Source organism: Fonsecaea multimorphosa, assembly GCF_000836435.1.
Source record: "Fonsecaea multimorphosa CBS 102226 unplaced genomic scaffold supercont1.21, whole genome shotgun sequence".
NCBI lineage: Eukaryota > Fungi > Ascomycota > Eurotiomycetes > Chaetothyriales > Herpotrichiellaceae > Fonsecaea > Fonsecaea multimorphosa.
This window is the reverse complement of record NW_015971655.1, coordinates 438,854-457,924: the sequence shown is the minus strand read 5'-3', so window position 1 is coordinate 457,924 and position 19,071 is coordinate 438,854. Positions and strand designations below refer to the sequence as shown.

At 51.5% G+C, this 19,071-nt stretch overlaps 6 protein-coding genes across 6 annotated transcripts; 3 read left to right on the top strand and 3 right to left on the bottom strand.

Moving 5' to 3' along the window:
* Positions 1 to 492: 492 nt before the first annotated feature.
* Positions 493 to 1,557, bottom strand: Z520_08975 (uncharacterized protein; the record flags this gene model as incomplete). The annotated part of the gene is made up of 1 exon (XM_016779471.1): positions 493 to 1,557. One exon carries the CDS (start codon positions 1,555 to 1,557, stop codon positions 493 to 495), a length of 1,065 nt encoding a protein of 354 aa, XP_016629581.1.
* An 819-nt stretch (positions 1,558 to 2,376) lies between these two features.
* On the bottom strand, positions 2,377 to 7,643 carry Z520_08974 (uncharacterized protein; the record flags this gene model as incomplete). Its single annotated transcript, XM_016779470.1, has 7 exons — positions 2,377 to 2,889; positions 2,947 to 3,814; positions 3,866 to 4,474; positions 4,524 to 4,849; positions 4,896 to 6,527; positions 6,574 to 7,393; positions 7,441 to 7,643. 7 exons carry the CDS (start codon positions 7,641 to 7,643, stop codon positions 2,377 to 2,379), a joined length of 4,971 nt encoding a protein of 1,656 aa, XP_016629580.1.
* A 2,635-nt stretch (positions 7,644 to 10,278) lies between these two features.
* Z520_08973 (uncharacterized protein) lies at positions 10,279 to 11,793 on the top strand (the record flags this gene model as incomplete). The annotated part of the gene is made up of 1 exon (XM_016779469.1): positions 10,279 to 11,793. The coding sequence occupies one exon, from the start codon at positions 10,279 to 10,281 to the stop codon at positions 11,791 to 11,793; it is 1,515 nt and encodes a 504-aa protein (XP_016629579.1).
* A 756-nt stretch (positions 11,794 to 12,549) lies between these two features.
* Positions 12,550 to 14,529, top strand: Z520_08972 (uncharacterized protein; the record flags this gene model as incomplete). Its single annotated transcript, XM_016779468.1, has 4 exons — positions 12,550 to 12,759; positions 12,824 to 13,161; positions 13,226 to 13,685; positions 13,747 to 14,529. The coding sequence occupies 4 exons, from the start codon at positions 12,550 to 12,552 to the stop codon at positions 14,527 to 14,529; spliced, it is 1,791 nt and encodes a 596-aa protein (XP_016629578.1).
* A 143-nt stretch (positions 14,530 to 14,672) lies between these two features.
* Positions 14,673 to 15,764, bottom strand: Z520_08971 (uncharacterized protein; the record flags this gene model as incomplete). Its single annotated transcript, XM_016779467.1, has 2 exons — positions 14,673 to 14,713; positions 14,768 to 15,764. The coding sequence occupies 2 exons, from the start codon at positions 15,762 to 15,764 to the stop codon at positions 14,673 to 14,675; spliced, it is 1,038 nt and encodes a 345-aa protein (XP_016629577.1).
* A 1,127-nt stretch (positions 15,765 to 16,891) lies between these two features.
* Z520_08970 (uncharacterized protein) lies at positions 16,892 to 18,981 on the top strand (the record flags this gene model as incomplete). Its single annotated transcript, XM_016779466.1, has 4 exons — positions 16,892 to 17,134; positions 17,185 to 17,491; positions 17,542 to 17,676; positions 17,729 to 18,981. 4 exons carry the CDS (start codon positions 16,892 to 16,894, stop codon positions 18,979 to 18,981), a joined length of 1,938 nt encoding a protein of 645 aa, XP_016629576.1.
* Between the last annotated feature and the right edge of the window lie 90 nt (positions 18,982 to 19,071).

Sequence of the window (19,071 nt, the reverse complement as noted above, 5' to 3'; positions counted from 1 at the left end):
TAGCCTGGTGCGGTGAAGATGGATGTCAACAAACCGAAGAAGTCTCCAGCCATGGAGGCCATCGCAAAACCTATGGACATCCACGTCTGGCCCTGGAACCCTTAAAGACAACGAAGAGAGCTGCAGGACAGCAACCAGCTTCTATAGTGTGAGGCGAGTTCTGGACACCGGCAACTCTTGGTTGTTGTGACATCTCTCGTGGATCACGACAACCATCGGACTCACCGTTAATCACAGGTGAATTTGATGCCAGGTGCCCAGATCTCTGCATACTGTGCCCCGTACGATCACTAAACACGCAAGTCTTGGGGACGGCGGAAGCAACTTAAGCACAGTGTTGCTAGCGACTTCTTAACCGCACAAGGAATGAAAATCGTTCGTAACACCGTCAAAGAGAAAGGGCAAAGAGGGTCAAGACACCAGAAACATACCGATGTCGCCCCAGGTTATATTGTGTCCCCGTGAGGTTTAGAATCCCCGCCATCTATCCAATCACTTCACAAGCACAATTCGCCCGGAAACCTTCCCGGCCTTCAGCAGGTCCATCGCTTCATTCACTGAGTCCCAAGGCATCTTCTGGACCGGAATCGGGGGCAACTTCCCCTCCTTTGCGAGTTGCGCCAGATTCCGAAGCTCGTCCAAACCTCCGGTGAGGTTGGAATAGATGGTCAGGCCCCTGAGAATGTTCGCTGGGAGAGACAACTCGATTGAGCCTCCCATGACACCGACTTGCACCCATTTGGCGCCCTTTGCGACCAGGCTGTTCACCATGCGTGCAGTGATTGAGTTATTGACAAAATCGATCACTGCAATGACAGGTCCATTGGTGGCGGAAAGAACGTCTTGAGCTGCCGAAGGGCCAGAGGTGTTGACGGTCTTTGTGGCACCCGCTGCAGCAGCCGCAGCTAGTTTGTCGTCACTTATGTCGGCACTGACGATGTATTTGTGTCCAAAAGATTTCAACACCGATATCGCCGCCAGCCCTAGGCCGCCCGCCCCGATCAGGAGGACCGGTTCATCCGGTGGCAGAGGCATTATCTTGTTGACTGCACTGAGCGTCGTGATTCCAGAACAGCCAAAAGTACACGCCACTGAGGGGTCGAGATTGCCTAGATCGACGAGGTACTTCGCGTGCGGAACCACCACATACTCAGCAAACCCGCCATTTCGAAGGACTCCGAGCGCCCTTTGCGCGGCGCATAGGTTATCCTTTTCCTGAGTACAACGTGCACAGGCACCGCATCCAAGCCACGGATACACGATGTACCGTTGCCCAATTGTAACGGACGCTGCTTCTGGTCCGACGGCGGCCACTTCTCCGAGTATTTCGTGGCCCAATGCAACGGGCAGCTGTATACCGCGTTCTTTGACATAGAATCGCTTCCCGCCTCCCATATCATAAAAGCCTTCAGCCGTATGGAGATCCGAATGACACAGTCCTGCGTGTGTGACTCTCACTAAAATTTCCGTGCCTTTCAGGGTCGGAATAGGTTGGCGCAGCTTCTTCAAGGGCGTATCCCATTCTGTCAAGGCCCAGATGTCCATTTGGTTTTCCATCTTCGATCAACCGTAGGGGCATATGTTGGAAGTACGTTGGATGCCGGAGCAGCAGTGCCATGTATGATAAAAGAAACCCCGCTCGTCTGAAGAAAGATTCATGATCGGCTTGGGCCGAGGTCAGCGGCTCTCAAATCTGAAGGAGCTTCCTCGTACTCCCTAGGAGCAAAGAACATCTTAGGTTTGGGGTAGAAACGAGTGAATATCCGAGGACAAATCCAGACTTCGGCGACCGCCTAGCCCGCTACCGGCGGTGCGGGTCAGGCCTTTCGTCAGTCACGGCTTGATTGAGCGGGTCGCATACCTATCTTGATCCATACGACTCCACAGACACTTCTGTAGCCCGCTTCCCCAAGCCACGTTTTTCATTTTCAGATATTCTCATCAGTCGTGTTCATTCCCATGGGCCACGCTGGTCATTACATGCTCCCGCCATAACTATTTAGGTATCTCTGCCTTCGAGGATGTGGGGAAAGTTTCCACGACTATTCGCGAGGGGTACAGTTTTGGGGGAACCAAAGGGTTCGAAAACTGGGACTCCTTGCAAAGACGGTGAATGCAATCTCTCCCTCGTGCGACCAAGCACCTCCTCTCATGTGGCAAGGAGCTACTCGCCAGCACCTGGGAGTCAAACTCCCGGAGCGGAGCGATCTTGGCAGGATCTAGCTCCTGAGAGCACTTTGGCTCAAACGCGGACGCATGGCCCTGAGCGAACTGGAAGCGGAACAGGTCGCTTTCGTAAAAGCATATTTGTACATCCAGCTATGATACACAGGCATCTTCAGCCCCTCGATTCCACCGAATCAAAGTCACAAAGCGTCACATGGGAACGACCTTCCACGGATCCGCCACGAATTCCAGGGCTGTCTCTCGGAGATGCCAAGGGTTAACATACACCTGCAACCCAATACTGCTGGAGAATAGGTTGAACACCCTCATGATCAGGTACAGATCTCGCGGGGCCGTCGTCGAGTCATTTGCACAGGCCTTGTCTCGCATGAGCTTGTACTGATTGCTGCTCATGAAGAACGGAGTGTTGCAAGGGCCGGACGTGGTCTTGACTTCGATGTGATAGTTCACCACCGGTCTTGACATTGACGTTGCGCCGGACTCAAGCCCAAGCCAGGCGGGATAGGGGAACGTCGTGTTTTCTCGAAGCAACTCCATCAGCCGCGGACAGTTGCCTTCGTACATTATATCCGAGATTTCTCGGCCGTGCCATGACGGTTCATCTGCGTATTCGGGGAGGATGTCCACGTAGTGACGAATAGAGCTCTGCCAATTGTCGATGTTGAAATTTGTGACTCCGCGGGCTTTGAGGAGCTCAAATACCTAATTCAGTCCAAGTCAGCTACCGTTCATGTGTAATAAATACTTCCCAAGACTTACATATAGTTCTCCCGCCGCGCCCACCCGGGCGTTGTCTTCAAATCTGCCGTTGCCCGTATCGCCAAACGTTCGGTGGAACGCTGCGTAGTCAGCTGGTGGATGGGCAAGTTCATCTAGAGCTTCGTCGATTCCATCCAGCGACAGCGATCCTGCTCTCCTTTGAGGAGATCGCCCGCCTCGCCTTGCTTGGCGGATCACTTCTCGCAAGAGTCTTTTGTACTGTTGATCCCGTGCCACCTCCTCCCAGATTGTATGGTGAGAACCAGTTGACTGAACGTGGACTGGAGAAGGAATGCTGATCTCAACTCGGGAATATTGTGCTGTGCTCCTTTGATCGACCCTGGTCACCACCACGTCGTGGTCGTGGTCGTCGTCGTCAGAGGATGCGTCTGTTGGCGATGCAGATGTCGGCATACTGCTTCTGTTAGATTCTGTATCACCCGAAGCTGGAAATGACACTGTCTGCAGCGATGGCGCAGGTTTTTCGAACCAGGGATACTCCGGCAGATCCTCATCCTTCATGATGGTATCCAAATCTTTCTTGTTATCATTCAAGATACGATAGACGACCTTGACTGCTCGTTCACTATCGATGGAAAGTGCTTTTGCAAGTTCTTGAGGAAGCTCTGTGTGGAAGCAAGAATAAAGGCTATCGTAGTCGCTTGGGACATAGATCGTCAACTTCCCATCGGGGAAGCAGACATCGACCACCGGTCGATCACTCTGAACAGTGACTGAGTCATATTCCTCCGGTAGCACGAGCTCTGTCCACATCTCTTCGCAGACAAATACTTCTGCAGCCAACAGTAACTCATGCATCGTCGTTTTCCGGTTGAAATATTCCGAGCTATTGTAGTAGTTGGCACAGCTGATGAACAGTCAGGAAACTTTTTCTTCACGATAACGCATTGAAACTCACCATGACAAGGCGTATGCCCGGTCTCTGATATAGTGTTCAAGAGCTTGATGGGCAGTCGCCTTGTCGACTGTTGTTTTTGACTCCACTAGGCCCGAGAGAAAGCGATCCTCCAGAGCTAGCAATTCGAACAGCGGATACAACGAAGTCATCTCTTCGTGACCAAAGTCAAGGATCTTTGCTTTGTTTTCGAAGAGCTGGCCATATCTCTGATGGTCATTGATGGTGAATGCTTGATCCACGGAAGATAGTTTCAACCCGTTGGGACCACGGACAGGTAGAAAGGCCGTCTTCTCCAAAGTTCTCAGCTGCTCATCGTTGACCTCTACCTCGGAATCTGAGGCTAACAATTCGCCAATAGTAAGTATGATACGCTTGACCTCGTCAACGTCGGGGGGATTCTTCTTTGCCGTTCTTCCAAGCTCCTGTAAAAGAACGTTGATGTTCATAGTCCTGACTTTCATCTTGTCGACGAAGAACTTTTTAAGCCCAGGGTATACATGGTCCAGAGGCAGACGCCCGGAGATGGCGACAGTACAGTTCCACAAGCACTCTGATGGCTTCAGCCACTTTTGACCAACATAAATCAGACCGTTACCATTGAACTCTTGCCTAGGACTGCTGTCAGAGAGATCGATTTCTTTTTGAGAGACGACCGTACCGAATGGCCTCGATCAGGGGCTCAGAGCTTGTCATTGCATCTAGAGCTGCATAGACCTTTGGCGCCCTGCTCTCAATTAGACCTGATCCGTCTGTTGCTTTCGTTGATAACATCTTGAGTTCGTCGATCAAGTCGTTATAGCTAACATCCCGCATATTCAAAATGGTTTTGAAGAAAATGGAAGCAGATTGATTAGCTCCGTACAACGGACTCAATACCTGCTTCGCCTGGAGAAAGCTTGGACCTTCCCAAATACAATCAGTTGATCTGTACCAGGCTTCCTCGGTTGTCTTCGAGCGGATCAACGGTAGCGTCGCAAATTCTTGCTGCTCCAAGTCAGTGTATGTCTTTGCATGAATGGAATTGACATACCTGTACAGCTTTGGCGTCTCCGACTGCCGTCGTTTGAGCAATACCGCTGTAGATCTTCTCACACGTCGATAGTAAGTGGCCATCTCCAAGATCAGCTAATAGGTACATAGCTCTCAAGTAAAAATTAGTATTGACTTCACAGATCACTCCAAACTCTTTCAAAAAGAACCAAGCCTCGGATTCTTGGGTATCATAATCTCGAGGTAGTTTCAGGATTGGTAGGAGATTGGTTAGGTTGGCGTCTCGGCTCCTAGCCATCAATTCATGCGTTGGTAGAATAGTGTCGCAAAGCCTTCGTGTGGAGTCATTCAGACATGGTACCCGAACATTCTTCAGGTCGTTCTTGATTCTGGATGCATCAACACGATAATCAGACCAATGTGCTTTGAGATTTGCGACAAAGCTCTCGGGATTATCTCGAGCAATCAGCTCCATCAGAGGATGGAGCTTCCAGCCAGCGGACACTTCGTGTACCAGATCAGGGAAGTATTTAACACCCCATTTCTGAAGGTAGGATTTCCAGCTTAAACCATGGCGGATATGATTGGAAACTTGGGATTTCAGGTATTGTTTATTAAGAATCCCGTAACGACATTTATGCAAATCCTCCTTCGGAGTTGCAGCAAGTAGTTTCTTCGCGTCATAGTTTTCTTCCGAAGGAAAGAATAATGAAGGTCCTGGAAGTTGTCTGTTTTCATCGCTCAAAAGTCCCAGACGAATCTGACTCTGCGTTGACAAGGACGGTTGCTTTCCGAACCAAAAGAGGATTTCGAGATCCATTATGAACGTGAACAGCATTCCGGTTCTCTTCCCTGACTGGTGCATCTCCAGGATCTTCGCTGTTACAGCATCAGGTTGGCATGAGGTAATTCCGAGACTCGTGTAGAAGCTCGCACGCTCTCCATCTGCAGCAGCCGTCTCGTGAAGTTTCCTAAACCCAAGACGATCAGGTACCTTTAATGACACCGAGTCTCCGTCGACAAGATATGGTAGATATACAGCATCCACACGCAAGGATGAGGGTGAAGCCCAGCGACCGTCGTCCAATGGGATGATTCTTAACTGCTTGACATCCTTCTGGATGGGAAGGAGCCGTTGTATGAGAGCAGCGAAAGCCGTGTGCCACGGGTTATCCAGTGGTATTTGATGGATTGGGGTTTCCGCGCTTTGTGAAAGACCAAGTTGTATTCTCTCCAAAATTTGTGTAGCCGAGATTTGCCACACCCCAAGGTCCTTCAGGATTCTTGCATCGTTTGGTTCATAAACGTCCGATAAGTAGATATCTTCGTCCGTGTCCGCCACGATTGGCTCGTCGTCGTGGATGAACCAGTCTGGAAGGGTCGTCATGTGCTTAATGCTGTGAAGTTTATGCCGTCGTGACCGTAAAATGGGTGTGTCACTGAGCAGGAGCCCGGCATGAATGTCAGCCCATAAATATTCCCAGAAGCCTTGCATGGGTCTTTTGGGGAGATAGCGCATCCATTTAAACTCCAGAGGGTCATCATAGGTAACAATTTTGTTCACCAAACCGACAAACGCCGAAGAGACTCCTGCTCGCAATGCATTATTCCAATCCGTATCAGGAACACTCTCACGATTAGCCGTGAGGATAAAATTTGCGTTTATGAGAAACTGGATTAGTTAGCTTCGTACTGCGAAAGGTATCAAAGACACATACAGGGAGCTGTATAATGCGCTGTACTGGAAGATAAGCGAATACATGCTGCCCGTTGGCTGGAATTACAGGCAGGCCATCTGAATCCACCTCAAATGCGACGGTCACATCGCTCTCAGAGCTTGTACGATGTGTGTCATAGGGGAGGTTGCCGACTGTGTTTTGAAACAACCTGAGCCATGTTGTCGCTGACGTATGGGCGCCAAAATTCCCGGTCACGGTGGTGTTAATGCGTATTTCATCGGATCTCAAATCTCCATCTTTCTCGAAAGTTATTCGATCTGACCGTCCAGCAACGCCATCCACGACGACGACCAACTTCTTCAGCTTGCGTAGCGCAAACATAACTGTTCTTGGTAGTTTTTCAAACTCAGACACGAGGCGTGTGGCGAAGATGTCGCGCTGGTCATAGTACCGAAGCGTCAACCTCGTCCCGACATTCGAAGGTAGAAGAGACGTAACATCAGTCCACACTGGAGTGATCATTCCCACGCCCTCTTCGCCTTGACTGTGCTCAAACCTGAAAGACCAGAGCCCAGATTGGATGTGGACGTAGTCAGCAATGCCAAATACCGATTTGAAACCCAGGCCTTTCTCCCCAGTAGTATCGGCATTGCTGGCTTTGGAGCTTTTGCCAGTATCGCAAATAGATTCGACATTCTCGAGTGTGAATCCCAGCTCGTTGGACTCGATGATCAGCTCGGAGGGCTTGATTCGAAACGTCATAGAGGGCTCGACATCATTTGCGTAACAGGAGTCGTCTCCATTTTGGAGCAATTCATAAATAAGCCTGAATCTGGACGAGTAGAGCTGCTCGGCGACGCTGCTGTTATTAGCAACCAGTCTTTTGTACAGAAGGAAGAAACCGACGTTCTCGTATATCGGGCGTATAAGGCTCTGTGCTCGGCAGCTCTTCGACGGTAGTCTTTTTGAAAACTCGAATCTGTCTTGCGAATTTGGCTTTCGTCGTAGTCGTCGATGATACCTCGATCTCTGCGGATTCTGTTGATCTCATCTCTCGCTGCAGCGACGTTGAAGGGGCGTCCCTCTCCGTTGAAGCCGGGCTTGGGCATGTTTCTGGCGGCAGAGCAGTGAAGACGCAGTGTCTGATGAGTACAGAAAGATTCGAAGACACGATTGATGTACCTAACACGTCATGCTCAAGAGTCCATGTCAAGTACACACCGAACCCTCACCCCACCATCTGCAGGAGTTCACTAGCATACACGCCATTGTTTGAGACAAGCGCTGTACTTGCACTCGACCTAATGTGGCGTCTTGCGGTCACAAACGTGAAGCGCTTTGGCCCCAATTGAACCCTGCTGAGCAAGTCTTACGTTGCATTAATGTACGTCGAAAAGAAGAGCGTTGGTGGGGCCGCAGAGATTCTAACTTCACGTGTTATACACATGTCCTTTTGTAAGCTAGCACTGCAATAGAATTCCTCAGAATATGCCGAGTAAACGTTCTGCCCCTCAGGGGTTGAAACAGTGGGTGTTACAAAGCCGTAGCCCCTGATGATACCTAGGTAAGCCACAAACTTTAACGTTGACAGGGGCGGTCCTGGCCCGCGAGGACTCATCACAATATTCAATTGGCGCCTGAGCATACTGAGGATGCGATCATCACATATGAGGATTAAATTTCGCAGTGAGCTTCCAATGATAAGAGAGTTGAGGTTTAGGATGGTATCAAGGCATCGCACAAGAGAAAGGTATTCAAGGGGCATGGAATCAGCCGGAGAAGTTTTGACGACAGGTTTAAGTTCGGCTGCTGCTGTTAGGGGTAGAAGTTCCTTCTTCCTACCTACGGGGGGCTGACGGAATGTAAGTCGAGCCCCCACTATGTCAGTCTTCGGCACCAACCACTCGAGCTGCTTAGGCGAAGCAACGGCGAACTGCCCCCGGGAAGCGCGCGAACCTGTATGTGCAGTACACGTGCCCGGAAAAGCGAGCAGAACTTCCGCCCCTGATATCTACCTACCTAGATAGTAGATAGTCTCACATACAAGAGCGACCAAGTCTTCAAAGCATTTGTATTACTATATTCCCTTGATATAAACCGGATCATGCCTTATTACGTCTCCGGAAGAAAATCATGTGAATGACCTGAAAGCACGGAAAATCAAGAACCGGGTTAAACATAGATAGCCGCATAGAAACATCTGGTCTCCGATAGGCCTGGCTTGCTTGGGAGTATAAAATCATTCCAAGTATCTGTTCAGTAGGCAGTGATTGTTCTGGTCTGTTCTGGTCCGGTTGGGTTCGGTAAAGCAGTCGGAACCAACAAGGCTGCCAAGACTGATCATGAAGTTATTGGATGAAGAAGAGAAATGTTATGCCGCTATATATTTATCATATCCGTCGTATTTCTCACTGTCTTTGCCATCTTTGCTGTGGTCAAGTTGGGCCCTTCCGTACCACGCCCAAAGGCACTCGCAGGCCTCTATAATATCAGCATTCAGCTGACCGCGACCATCAACCATTGTAAGTTTCGCGCCACTGGAGTCGGCAGTGATTTTGATGGACTAATTGCAGGACAAATAATCCCAACAATTTCTCCAAAGCAATACTGCAAGTATAGTGGTATTCAAAGCTCAAACAACCCAGCAAGCGTCATTAATGTCAATCCCCTCAAGGTCTTCGCCGGCATGCATCAGGAGCCTATCCATGTATGTCTGAAATACAGTACGCGCTACATTGTGGGCATCACGGAGCCAGGGCTTGGTGACTCGGCCTGCGCGGCTATAGTCCTGACATGTACCACCGTGCGTGGAAGTGTGTGTCTGTTTGGAAACCCTTGTGAATTAGCTTTGTAGTCTGTGTGGGCTAGCTGGTGAGTGGCCGTTACCATTGACCCAAGGGTCTTCGTACCTTGTCGACGGACCTGTACATGCTCTTGCAATATTCCCAGGATGCCGACAACGGTGGCGACGATGCCAAATACGATGCTGATGATAATGTCGAGAGACATGTCGTAACCCTGGGTCGGCGAGATATGGTACGTCGAGTGGATCAAGGATGCAGGCTTATCTCAACTATTCACGAGTCACGACTCGTCTGGTCTGGTCTGGACTGAGCTGCAACGATGCGAAAGCGTCGACGAGGGACGAAAAGACCCAGTGCTGCCTTTATATGTAATAAGTTACGATGCTTTGGTGGCGGTATCTGCGGCTGCAACCAAGGCAGACAGTGTACCAGTACATCAATCATCCATCCACTCGAGCGGCCAACATGGCCAACTCCCACCTGCATCGCTAGAAGCTTGGTTTCGATACGCGCGACCATCTTCTCTGCTACTTGCAGCGCAGCATGTGTCGGCCAGTCGGCTTATGAAGCCGATTGTGCCACTACATATGAGGCTGGGGGCGTTGCCCAGCTTTGACTTGTCTCTGCGTAGAAGTTCGATCAGGAATAGTGCTAAGTGGGGGCCGACAATTGATTGGATCGGGCGCCTTTGAACTTGGTGTGCCAGAGCAATTGTTGACCAATTGGAAGCTGTAGGCTAGCGAGGCGGTGTTTGGGAGGGCTGGTCGATGCGTCGTGGACCTGTCCGTTGGCGTTCGACTACACATCCATATAATAATAAATATACCTTGCTGTCCGTCAGTCTAAACTCATGTGTACCGAACAACTGCTCTTACACTGCATCACGCTGGGCTACGGTGGGTGCGGGGCACATCCGTTGTATGTCTCTAACAGCACAACCATGGCTCCACGAAACGCCAAAAGATTCCCATGCCCCAAGGTCGGATGCACCAAGTCATTCGTGCGGAAAATGGCGCTGCAATCCCATCTAGATGGCCGTCAGCACGCCAACCTGCGGCGGTTCCAATGTCCCGAATGCCCCACCCGTTTCGTGCGCAAGGATGACCGGAGAAAGCATCGAGAACGAAAGCATCAACAACTGGCGAGGTTCAGCTGCGGCGCAAGCAGCTGCAGTGCTGCATACGCAACAAGGCACGAGCTCAATCGCCACCTGAGACGCTTTCCCGAGCATATTCAGGACGAGGGCAATCCAAGCGCCTCCTTCCAAGAGGTGACGGCTCTTGCAGCACCGAACGAGAATCCCCACCAACAGGAGGTCGACCAACAGGAGATCGACCAGCGATACGAAGAACAGTGGCAGCTACTAGTCGGCTGTGGGAGTTGGGCTGAATTTCCTGCTGTGCTCGAGGACGAGCGAGTCCAAGATGAAGAAACGGGAGGGGGACGTCTTGTGGCTGAATTGTCGCTGACCATCCTAGAGAATGACCCCTTCTTGCTCTCTGAACATGAGCTTCATTCCCCTAGCGACGATGCACTCATGCAGTCGTCCAGATCCACGTTACTCGACTGCGCTGGAGAACCGCGAGAAGTTGAGCTTCAGAATAGGTGGAGCAGGATCAGAGAGTTCTTGCAGGCCTTCAATTCTGCATGGGACGAAACATACGAGAGTATAACATCCCCAAGCTGGGTGAGTTATGCGAGGCCTTTGGGTTCCATGATGGCTCTCGACATGCCCTTTGTGGGGACAGGTTCATTCGTAGAGCGGGACCTGCCATTTGCCGCCGAACCAAACCCCGCCGCCCTGGCAGACAACCAAGCAGTCTTGGATCAGTTGGTGAAATTTGTCCGCTCCTCCTGGTATCAATATGATTTTTCCAACCTTGAGGTTGATCTTCGCCAACTATATGCCAAATTGGCCAACGGGTTTCGAAGGTTTCGGGAGCATGGAGTGGGAGTACTCGAGCAGCATGTGAAGAAGCTGCTTCAACAGGCGTTTAAAGAAGAGTTAGCCAGGCGTAATGAGATCGAGCGCGACATCCTCTTTGACCTCAACCAGGAAATTAGGGATTTCTGCGCCGCCAGGGATACTGGGACATCTTTTGATAAGCTCGCGAAAGAGTTTCCACATGCGGACATCTGGGAGTCACTTGCAGATATTTCTGACGAACAAGAACTGAGAGTCAAATATCAGATGGAGACGCGGTTTCTGGTGCAGCAGAAGCAACGAGAGTTGTCGCATGCATATTCAGGAGCGAATTTGACCCTTGAGTGGCTCGAGGAGGCCATCCGGTGTGCCCTTCTGGCTCGCCAATTTTGCAAGTCTATCATCTCTGGACACACGGACAGCACCATTGAGACGGTACGCACCGCCTCACAGCGAGCAGTTGAAAGTGTTATTGCAACGGCGTCTCATGTGCAGGAAGAGTGCGAGATGGACCTCGATGTCCGCGACTGACAGAAGGTTCTGAATAGAGAATAGACTGCAATCAGCTCCTTCATCATAAGGCGTCACGGCGGCACTCCATGGAGCGGTTGGCAAAAACCAAAGAACAGACCATTCAGGCGACTCGGAAGAGTCATGGCAAGGAAGGGAGGTAGAGTGGCCACGTGGCGGAAGATGTGCAGGATACACATACTTCCAGGTTACCTTTCTATGTTCCTTCCTGCTCTGATTGCGCATGTTGGATACTCTTGTATGGGGAAGAAGGGCCGCGGGCACTTGGCCTTTTTCCGAGCAATCCGGGATCCTGAGAGACAAGGAAGCCATAGACCAGTCATGGGCCTGGACCGAGAGGCTCACAGATTTTTGTTCACGCTGCTCACGAGAGCCGCGCCACAGGATTACATGCCGGATGGATTGGTCAAGGCCCAGGTCAAATTTGCTGAATGTGCGGGCCCGGGAATAGAAATGGTCTTTGCGGGAGTTCAGAATCTGGTGCTGAGTAATCTGGTGGTCGAAATCTAATGAAATCGATGTTCGCGAGAAGAGAGATGGATTGGGTGCTGAAGAGGTACGAGGTGCAGAGTAACATTGTGCCAAGGCGGAAGGGCGTAGCCGCCATATTGACGGATTCTGTATGTGGATACCTAACAACAGGGGGTAGATAAGGCTGCCATCCCCCTTTTACCTTTTGATTACATCCAGACCAACACTCCATCATACTCTCGGACAGCTTTCTCACCTATTCTCTTTCACCAATATACTGTCACCATGGCAATGGCGTCTGGCCCTCCCGCCCATGTCCAAGACACCATTGAGGCGATCGAGCTGCCAACAGCACAGCCATCCTCTCCTGCCGTTGTTTCCTCGGCACACAGCAGCACTGAGGTCAAGGAGTTGGAAACGACGACTCAAGGCTCATCCGGGCCTACCCGGCAACGGAGTAGGCTCAGGACATTGACTGTCATGATCGCCCTTTTTGTGCGCAACACCCCCCTCTCTTATTGCCTGCTAGACGCCCAACCTGACTCGGTCACTTATCCAGTCCGCCCTCTTCATCGCCGCCTTGAACACCACCATCGTAGCCACCGCCATCCCGACAATCTGCGCCGATCTTCATTCAGCTGCCGGCTACTCCTGGATCGGGGCCTCATATGTCATCGCCACCACCGCTGTCGTTCCAATATGGGTGAAACTGTCCGACATCTGGGGCAGGAAGCCGATTCTGTTGATGGCCGTAGCGCTATACTTTGCCAGCTCCATTATCTGCGCTGTCTCGACCAGCATGGCCATGCTCATCGCGAGCCGCAGTGTCCAGGGAGTATCAGGCGGCGGTCTCGCGTCTCTTATCAGTATCGTCATTTCGGACCTGTTCAGTATGAGGTTTGTGACCTATATTGCGGATCTGCGTTTGACAACGAGACGAATCTCTAATGGACGCTTGCAGGAGCCGACCTCTCTTTCTCGGCCTTCTCCACGTAACTTGGGCTGTTGCCGGGGGCCTTGGGCCAGTGCTCGGCGGCGCCTTTACGCAGCTTCTCTCGTGGCGCTGGATCTTCTGGATCAACCTTCCGATTTCCGGGGCAGCATTCTGCTTGTTACTCTTATTCCTGGACGTGCATAACCCGAAAACCAAGCTCGCCGACGGCGTCAAAGCGATCGACTGGGCTGGGAGCCTATCTATCGTCTGTGTCATGGTCATGGTCCTTCTCGGCCTCAACTTCGGAGGCACGGCGTATCCCTGGGACTCGCCAAAGGTCATCTGCCTCGTCGCGGTTGGGGGTTTGATGGCTGTCGTGTTTCTCTTCAGTGAGAGTCGCCTCGCGCGCTATCCAATCATGCCCTTAGGCCTGTTCCGCCGGAGGTCCAATGCTGCATGCCTTGCTATTGGCTTTACACAGCATTTTGTATGTTGTGCCTAGGATCTCTTCTTAAGTAATAGGGCTAGACTGACAATCGGCGACATAGGTTATCAATGCGGCCGAGTACTATCTTCCACTCTATTTTCAATCTACAAAAGAGGCCTCGCCACTCCAATCTGGCCTTCTCCTCCTTCCGCTCATAATCACAGAGGCATTTACTGGAATTTTCGCCGGCGTCTTCATATACCGTGTGGGCCGCTATATGGAGCTCATCTGGGCTGGTATGGCTTTACTGACCGTCGGCAATGGGCTGTATATCTATCTCAACGCAACATCATCCATAGGCTCGATTGCCGCGTTCGAAGTTGTGGCTGGTCTGGGCGGAGGTCTTCTCTTCGAACCCCCTCTCATCGCTCTTCAAGCCCTCGTCTCCCAAGACGACACCGCGACGGCCACAGCCACTCTCGGGTTCATTCGCGGCATCGGCGTCTCGCTGTCGATCGTCAGTGGGGGAATTATCTTCCAGAATGGAATGCAACTGCGAAGACCGAGCTTACGAGACCATGGACTGCCGACGAACCTCATCGAGACCTTCTCGGGCCCGGACGCCGCGACGAGTATCGACCTCATCGCGACCATCCCCGATCAAGCCCAGAGGTTGGCGGTGAAGCAGGCCTTCGCATGGAGCTTGAGGAATGTCTGGATCATGGCCGCCGGCGTGGCTGCATGTGGCCTGCTTGCGAGCGGGCTTGTCACGAAAAAGGAGCTAGCCAAAGACCACACCGAGACTCGGACCGGGATCAAAGAGAAGAGACAGGCTGATAGTGGCGCACTTGACGGTCAGGAAGCCGTATCTGCTATTGCGCGCAGCGAAGAGGCCTTTGCGTAAGGACTTGTTTCAAGGGTCATGGTCTGTCATGGCCACCTCAAGGCGGTATCGGTCTGAAGCTCCCTTGCTTCTATATGAGACGGGGGCCTTCCTTCCTTTGCCCGACATAGATTTTGGGCTTAGGCTCGTTAAGCAGCCCCCCTTCAGCTGAATCTAGCACCTCGGGCGGATAAAAGATACAGTCCTGTGGCAGCGACGTTAGTCCCCAATCTCACGAGCGAATCTACGCAAAACTCACCATATTCCGTGTCCGGATTCTGCCATCCCTGGATCAGCGACAAGCCTGCACCCTGCCAAAGCTGTCGTCGGTCCTCCTCGTCATACTTATGGCTCGAGACCACAAAGACCTTCTCACCCGCTTTGAGACAACGGTCCTCAAACCAAATATCCTTTCGTGGTACCAGGTACTGCTCGTGTCTTCCGAGTTTTTCGTTCCACTCGCCGTGACGCTCCCACTCGTCCTGATGAAAGATGGGCCTGCCCAGGATCTGGTTCGCGTAGTCGAGTGCGTTTTTGATAAACTGGTCGTTCCTGGATTCGGCGTCGTTGTACGCGGGCCATACTCTGTCTCCATTTTTGCAGCCGTCCACGCCAATGACCATCAGAGGCTCAATGCTGATTGCTCCATTGACGGAATGATCGATAGCTTTGGCGAATCCTGCGAAGAATGCCGCGGCTCCAGGCCGGGTGAAGCTCCCAAGGGTCGAGCCCAGCGAAAGTACGACTCTGGGCCTCGAGGCAACTTCAAATTGTTGCAGCCACGTCAATCCGTCGTCATAAGTGCCCAATAGGCCATGGCACCGGACGTGGTGGAATGTACTGGGGGACACCTCCTGTAGAGTGCGTTCGAGCTCGCAGCGTGATAGGTCTAGGGCATAGTAATCGACGGACTTTCTCAGGTCATCTATCGCCTGCAGAAGGATCTTGGTCTTTCGCAGACACCCGCTGCCCAATTCGACAATGATGGAGCCGGCCTCAATCCTCTGCGCTATCTCATGTGTGTGCTTTTTCAAGAGCTCAATCTCACAGTTGGTCAGGTAGTACTCGGATGCGTAGGTGACGGCTTCGAAGAACTTCAAGCCCTGTTCGTCCCACAGCAACAATGACGGGAAGCTTGGCGACCTGGCTTTCAGCGAGATAGCAGTATCCTTTGACAGTTCGATTTTCTCGGCATCTGACTGGATATCGATGATATCGGCTGTCAAATGCTCTATGTTTTCATCGTAGGATCCCATTGTGTCCAGTGAGCAACAATGCCTTTTGACGAGTCCAGAATCCCGAGAGCTATCGCGTGAGATGAGCCAGAAGATCAAGTAGTCCTTTAAGGACAATCAAAAAATGCGGTCGTGATGGCGCCATCTCGAGCCAGGGCAACATGTTCCACCAACGAGATCCACGCATGACGGTACCTGGGACGAACGTGCAACTCGAGAGGGACCGCCGCGACATTAGCTGGAGCGTGTGTCACCAGGATCGCAATCACGACATGTGCATGCAATTTCATTGCTCCATCATGGGAGGACAAGCCTACCAACAATGTCAGTAAATCGGGCGTAGAGCGAGCGGAAATAATATCCAGGAGATGCTGATATGACGGCACTTGGTGCCGGTGGAAAATTGGTCCATTGCATATACTGCCACCTGGGTGCCACCACTTCTTTTCTGACATGACGCCATGGAGGATCGAGCAGGTATTGGTAGATGGGAGCAGATATACTCCAGACCCTGTTTGGTGCTGTAGCTTCACAAATTGATGCCGCACGCGCTCTCGACATCAAAACGCGTCGCGTGTTCACGTGCACGCGTTCAGTGCCTGATGACGTCAAGTATCAAATGACAGTGACTTGGCAGTCTGGCGTTCAAGTTGCAATCGACTCTCTCTTGCGATCCTCACGGTTTACTGACCCGTTTCAAATCACTTGGGCCCAATGCCAATGACGAAGTGTAGTACAAAGGCACTGAGAATCTCGTCATCAGTTTGATTCTCACAGGCGCAAGCGGTGAAGCGGTGAAACCTCTATGTTGACGTATTCGCCATGCTACTTGTCCCCATTGCTGGGCTAATCTCTACATGAGCTCATATCAGACATAGACAACTGGACCATGTAGTCATAGTCAGGCACTCACAATTCCGTTCCCGCAAATTTTCCCCAAGTCTTTGTACCGAATCCCCGTTCCTTGATGCTTCTAGCCGCCAGATCGCGCATCTCGCAAGGTTTACAATTCCAGCCTATCCTGATCAACCTAGGTGACTGTTCAGAGAAAAAGAGATCTCCGCATACAAATGCACTAGCGCCTCGTGTTGGATTGACAAGGAACGCAGGATACCCTCAGCACGGGTAGCTGACCTTCCACCTTGATCATGGAGCCAAAGGTGACCTACAGTGATCTGGTCATTGTCGGTGCTGGCCCAGCCGGCTTGATGGCGGCTTCTTGGGCCAGTCGACTGGGCCTAAACGCTCGCATTCTAGACGATAAGCCGGACAGAATACAAAACGGTCGAGCGGACGGGCTTCATGTACGGACCATGGAGATCCTCGACAGCTTCGGCATGGCAACCCGGATAAATGAAGCCGCTTACCACCTCCGCGAAATCTGTTCTTGGGTACCCATAACTTCCCCCATCTGTCGAACTTGTACTGACCACAAGAGAAGAACCCCGACCCTGAAGATGAAAACAAGCTTCAGCGTACGCAGAGGATTTTGGCCAAGGAGGAAGAGTATGGCCGATTTTGTCAGCAGGACGTACACCAAGGTTTCATTGAGCAAAACTTTCTCGACTTCCTGGAAAGAGAAGGTCGTGTTCATGTAGAGAGAGACATTAAGACGACTTCTCTGCGACTGGACGAAGATAGTATGGTCGACCACAAAGCCTATCCGATCACTTTACGGGTTTCAAGACAAGCCCCAGCAAGCACTGGAGACATTGTGGACACGAATTGTAAGATTCCTCGCCTCCGGAGTGGCACATCTTTCCTATACTGACCGTCACGGCCGATGGCTCAGATGAAGAAATCAAAACAAAATATCTGCTCGGCACCGACGGGGGACACAGCTGGACTCGAGAACAGATTGGCCTAGAGATAGCAGGTGGCAAGACCAAAGCCCATTTCGGTGTCATGGACATTATTCCCATTACGGATTTTCGTAAGTGGTGTAAACTAACAACAGGACTAGACAGTGCTAATGTTTGTTGTAGCTGATATACGAGTGTCATGCTCTATCCACTCGGCAAAGACCGGCAGCATGATGACCGTTCCCCGCGAGAATCGGCTGGTCAGGTTCTATATTCAACTGGCCGAGACTGGTAGTGAAGGAGACGACTTCGACACCGCCAAAGTCACGCTTGAAATGATCGCACAAAAGGCGGCGAAGATTCTAAGTCCATTCCACCTGCGATACGAATACTGTGATTGGTGGTCTGTGTATACCGTGGGTCAGCAATGTGCGCCCAGGTTCGACAGAGACAATCGAGTCTTCCTAGCCGGTGACGCTGTTCATACACACTCTCCCACTATGGGCGCCGGGATGAACGTGTCTATGCAGGATACGTACAACTTGGTGTGGAAGCTGGGCCAAGTCATCCAAGGCATAGCGCAACCACAGATTCTGCGCACCTACAATGACGAACGCCAGTCAGTCGCTACACGTTTGATCGAATTGGATCAGGAAATGTGCAAATTCTACGAGAAGGGGCCGGGTTCGGATGCACACCACTACAACAAATTCTATGCGAAATTCCGTACATTTCTCAGCGGAGCCGGTGTTGAATATGGCCCAAACATTTTGATACCTCGCACGCATAAGGAGGAGTCGTCGCATTCCGAACCTCGCAATGGCTTCGACAGAAAAAGTTCGTCTAGCCTCACTTCAAGACAATCACTGGCAAGCAATATCATTGTGGGCCGACGGCTGCCCTCTCATTTGGTGTTGAATCACGCAGAAGCCAACATTGTGCATGTACATTCAATGTTGAAGTCCGACGGCCGTTGGCGATTGCTGGTGCTGCCTGGCAATATCGCGGAGGAGACGCCGATGGCGCGCTTGAAAGGTTTATGCCAATACCTGGACAGTGCTTCGTCGTTTTTACGCACATACACACCTGACAATGAAAAATTGGACTCGGTCATTGAGGTTTTGACAATACACGCTGCCTCGCGATCCAAGCTTGAATTGTCCGACCTACCAGAGATCCTTCACCCATTTGACCCCAAGCTCGGAGATGACTATTGGAAATGCTTTGTGAACAACAATGCTGGAGAAGAAGGCGCCTTTGACGATGCCTACGAGAGATGGGGCGTGGACAAGAAGCAGGGTTGCCTGGTTGTCGTGCGGCCAGATCAGCATGTCTCCTTCATCTGCGGCGTCGAGGAGATAGACCAGGTTGCAAGGTATTTCGACCAGATCCTTGTGCCGCAAAGGGGGAAGAGAGAATGCAATTGTGGGCATTGAAGCATCGCGGCCTCGATTTTCAGCATGTTGGAAGCCATTGAGGGCCTTGTAAGGAATCTGAGAAACATGGGGAAGGGATTCCTCATGGTA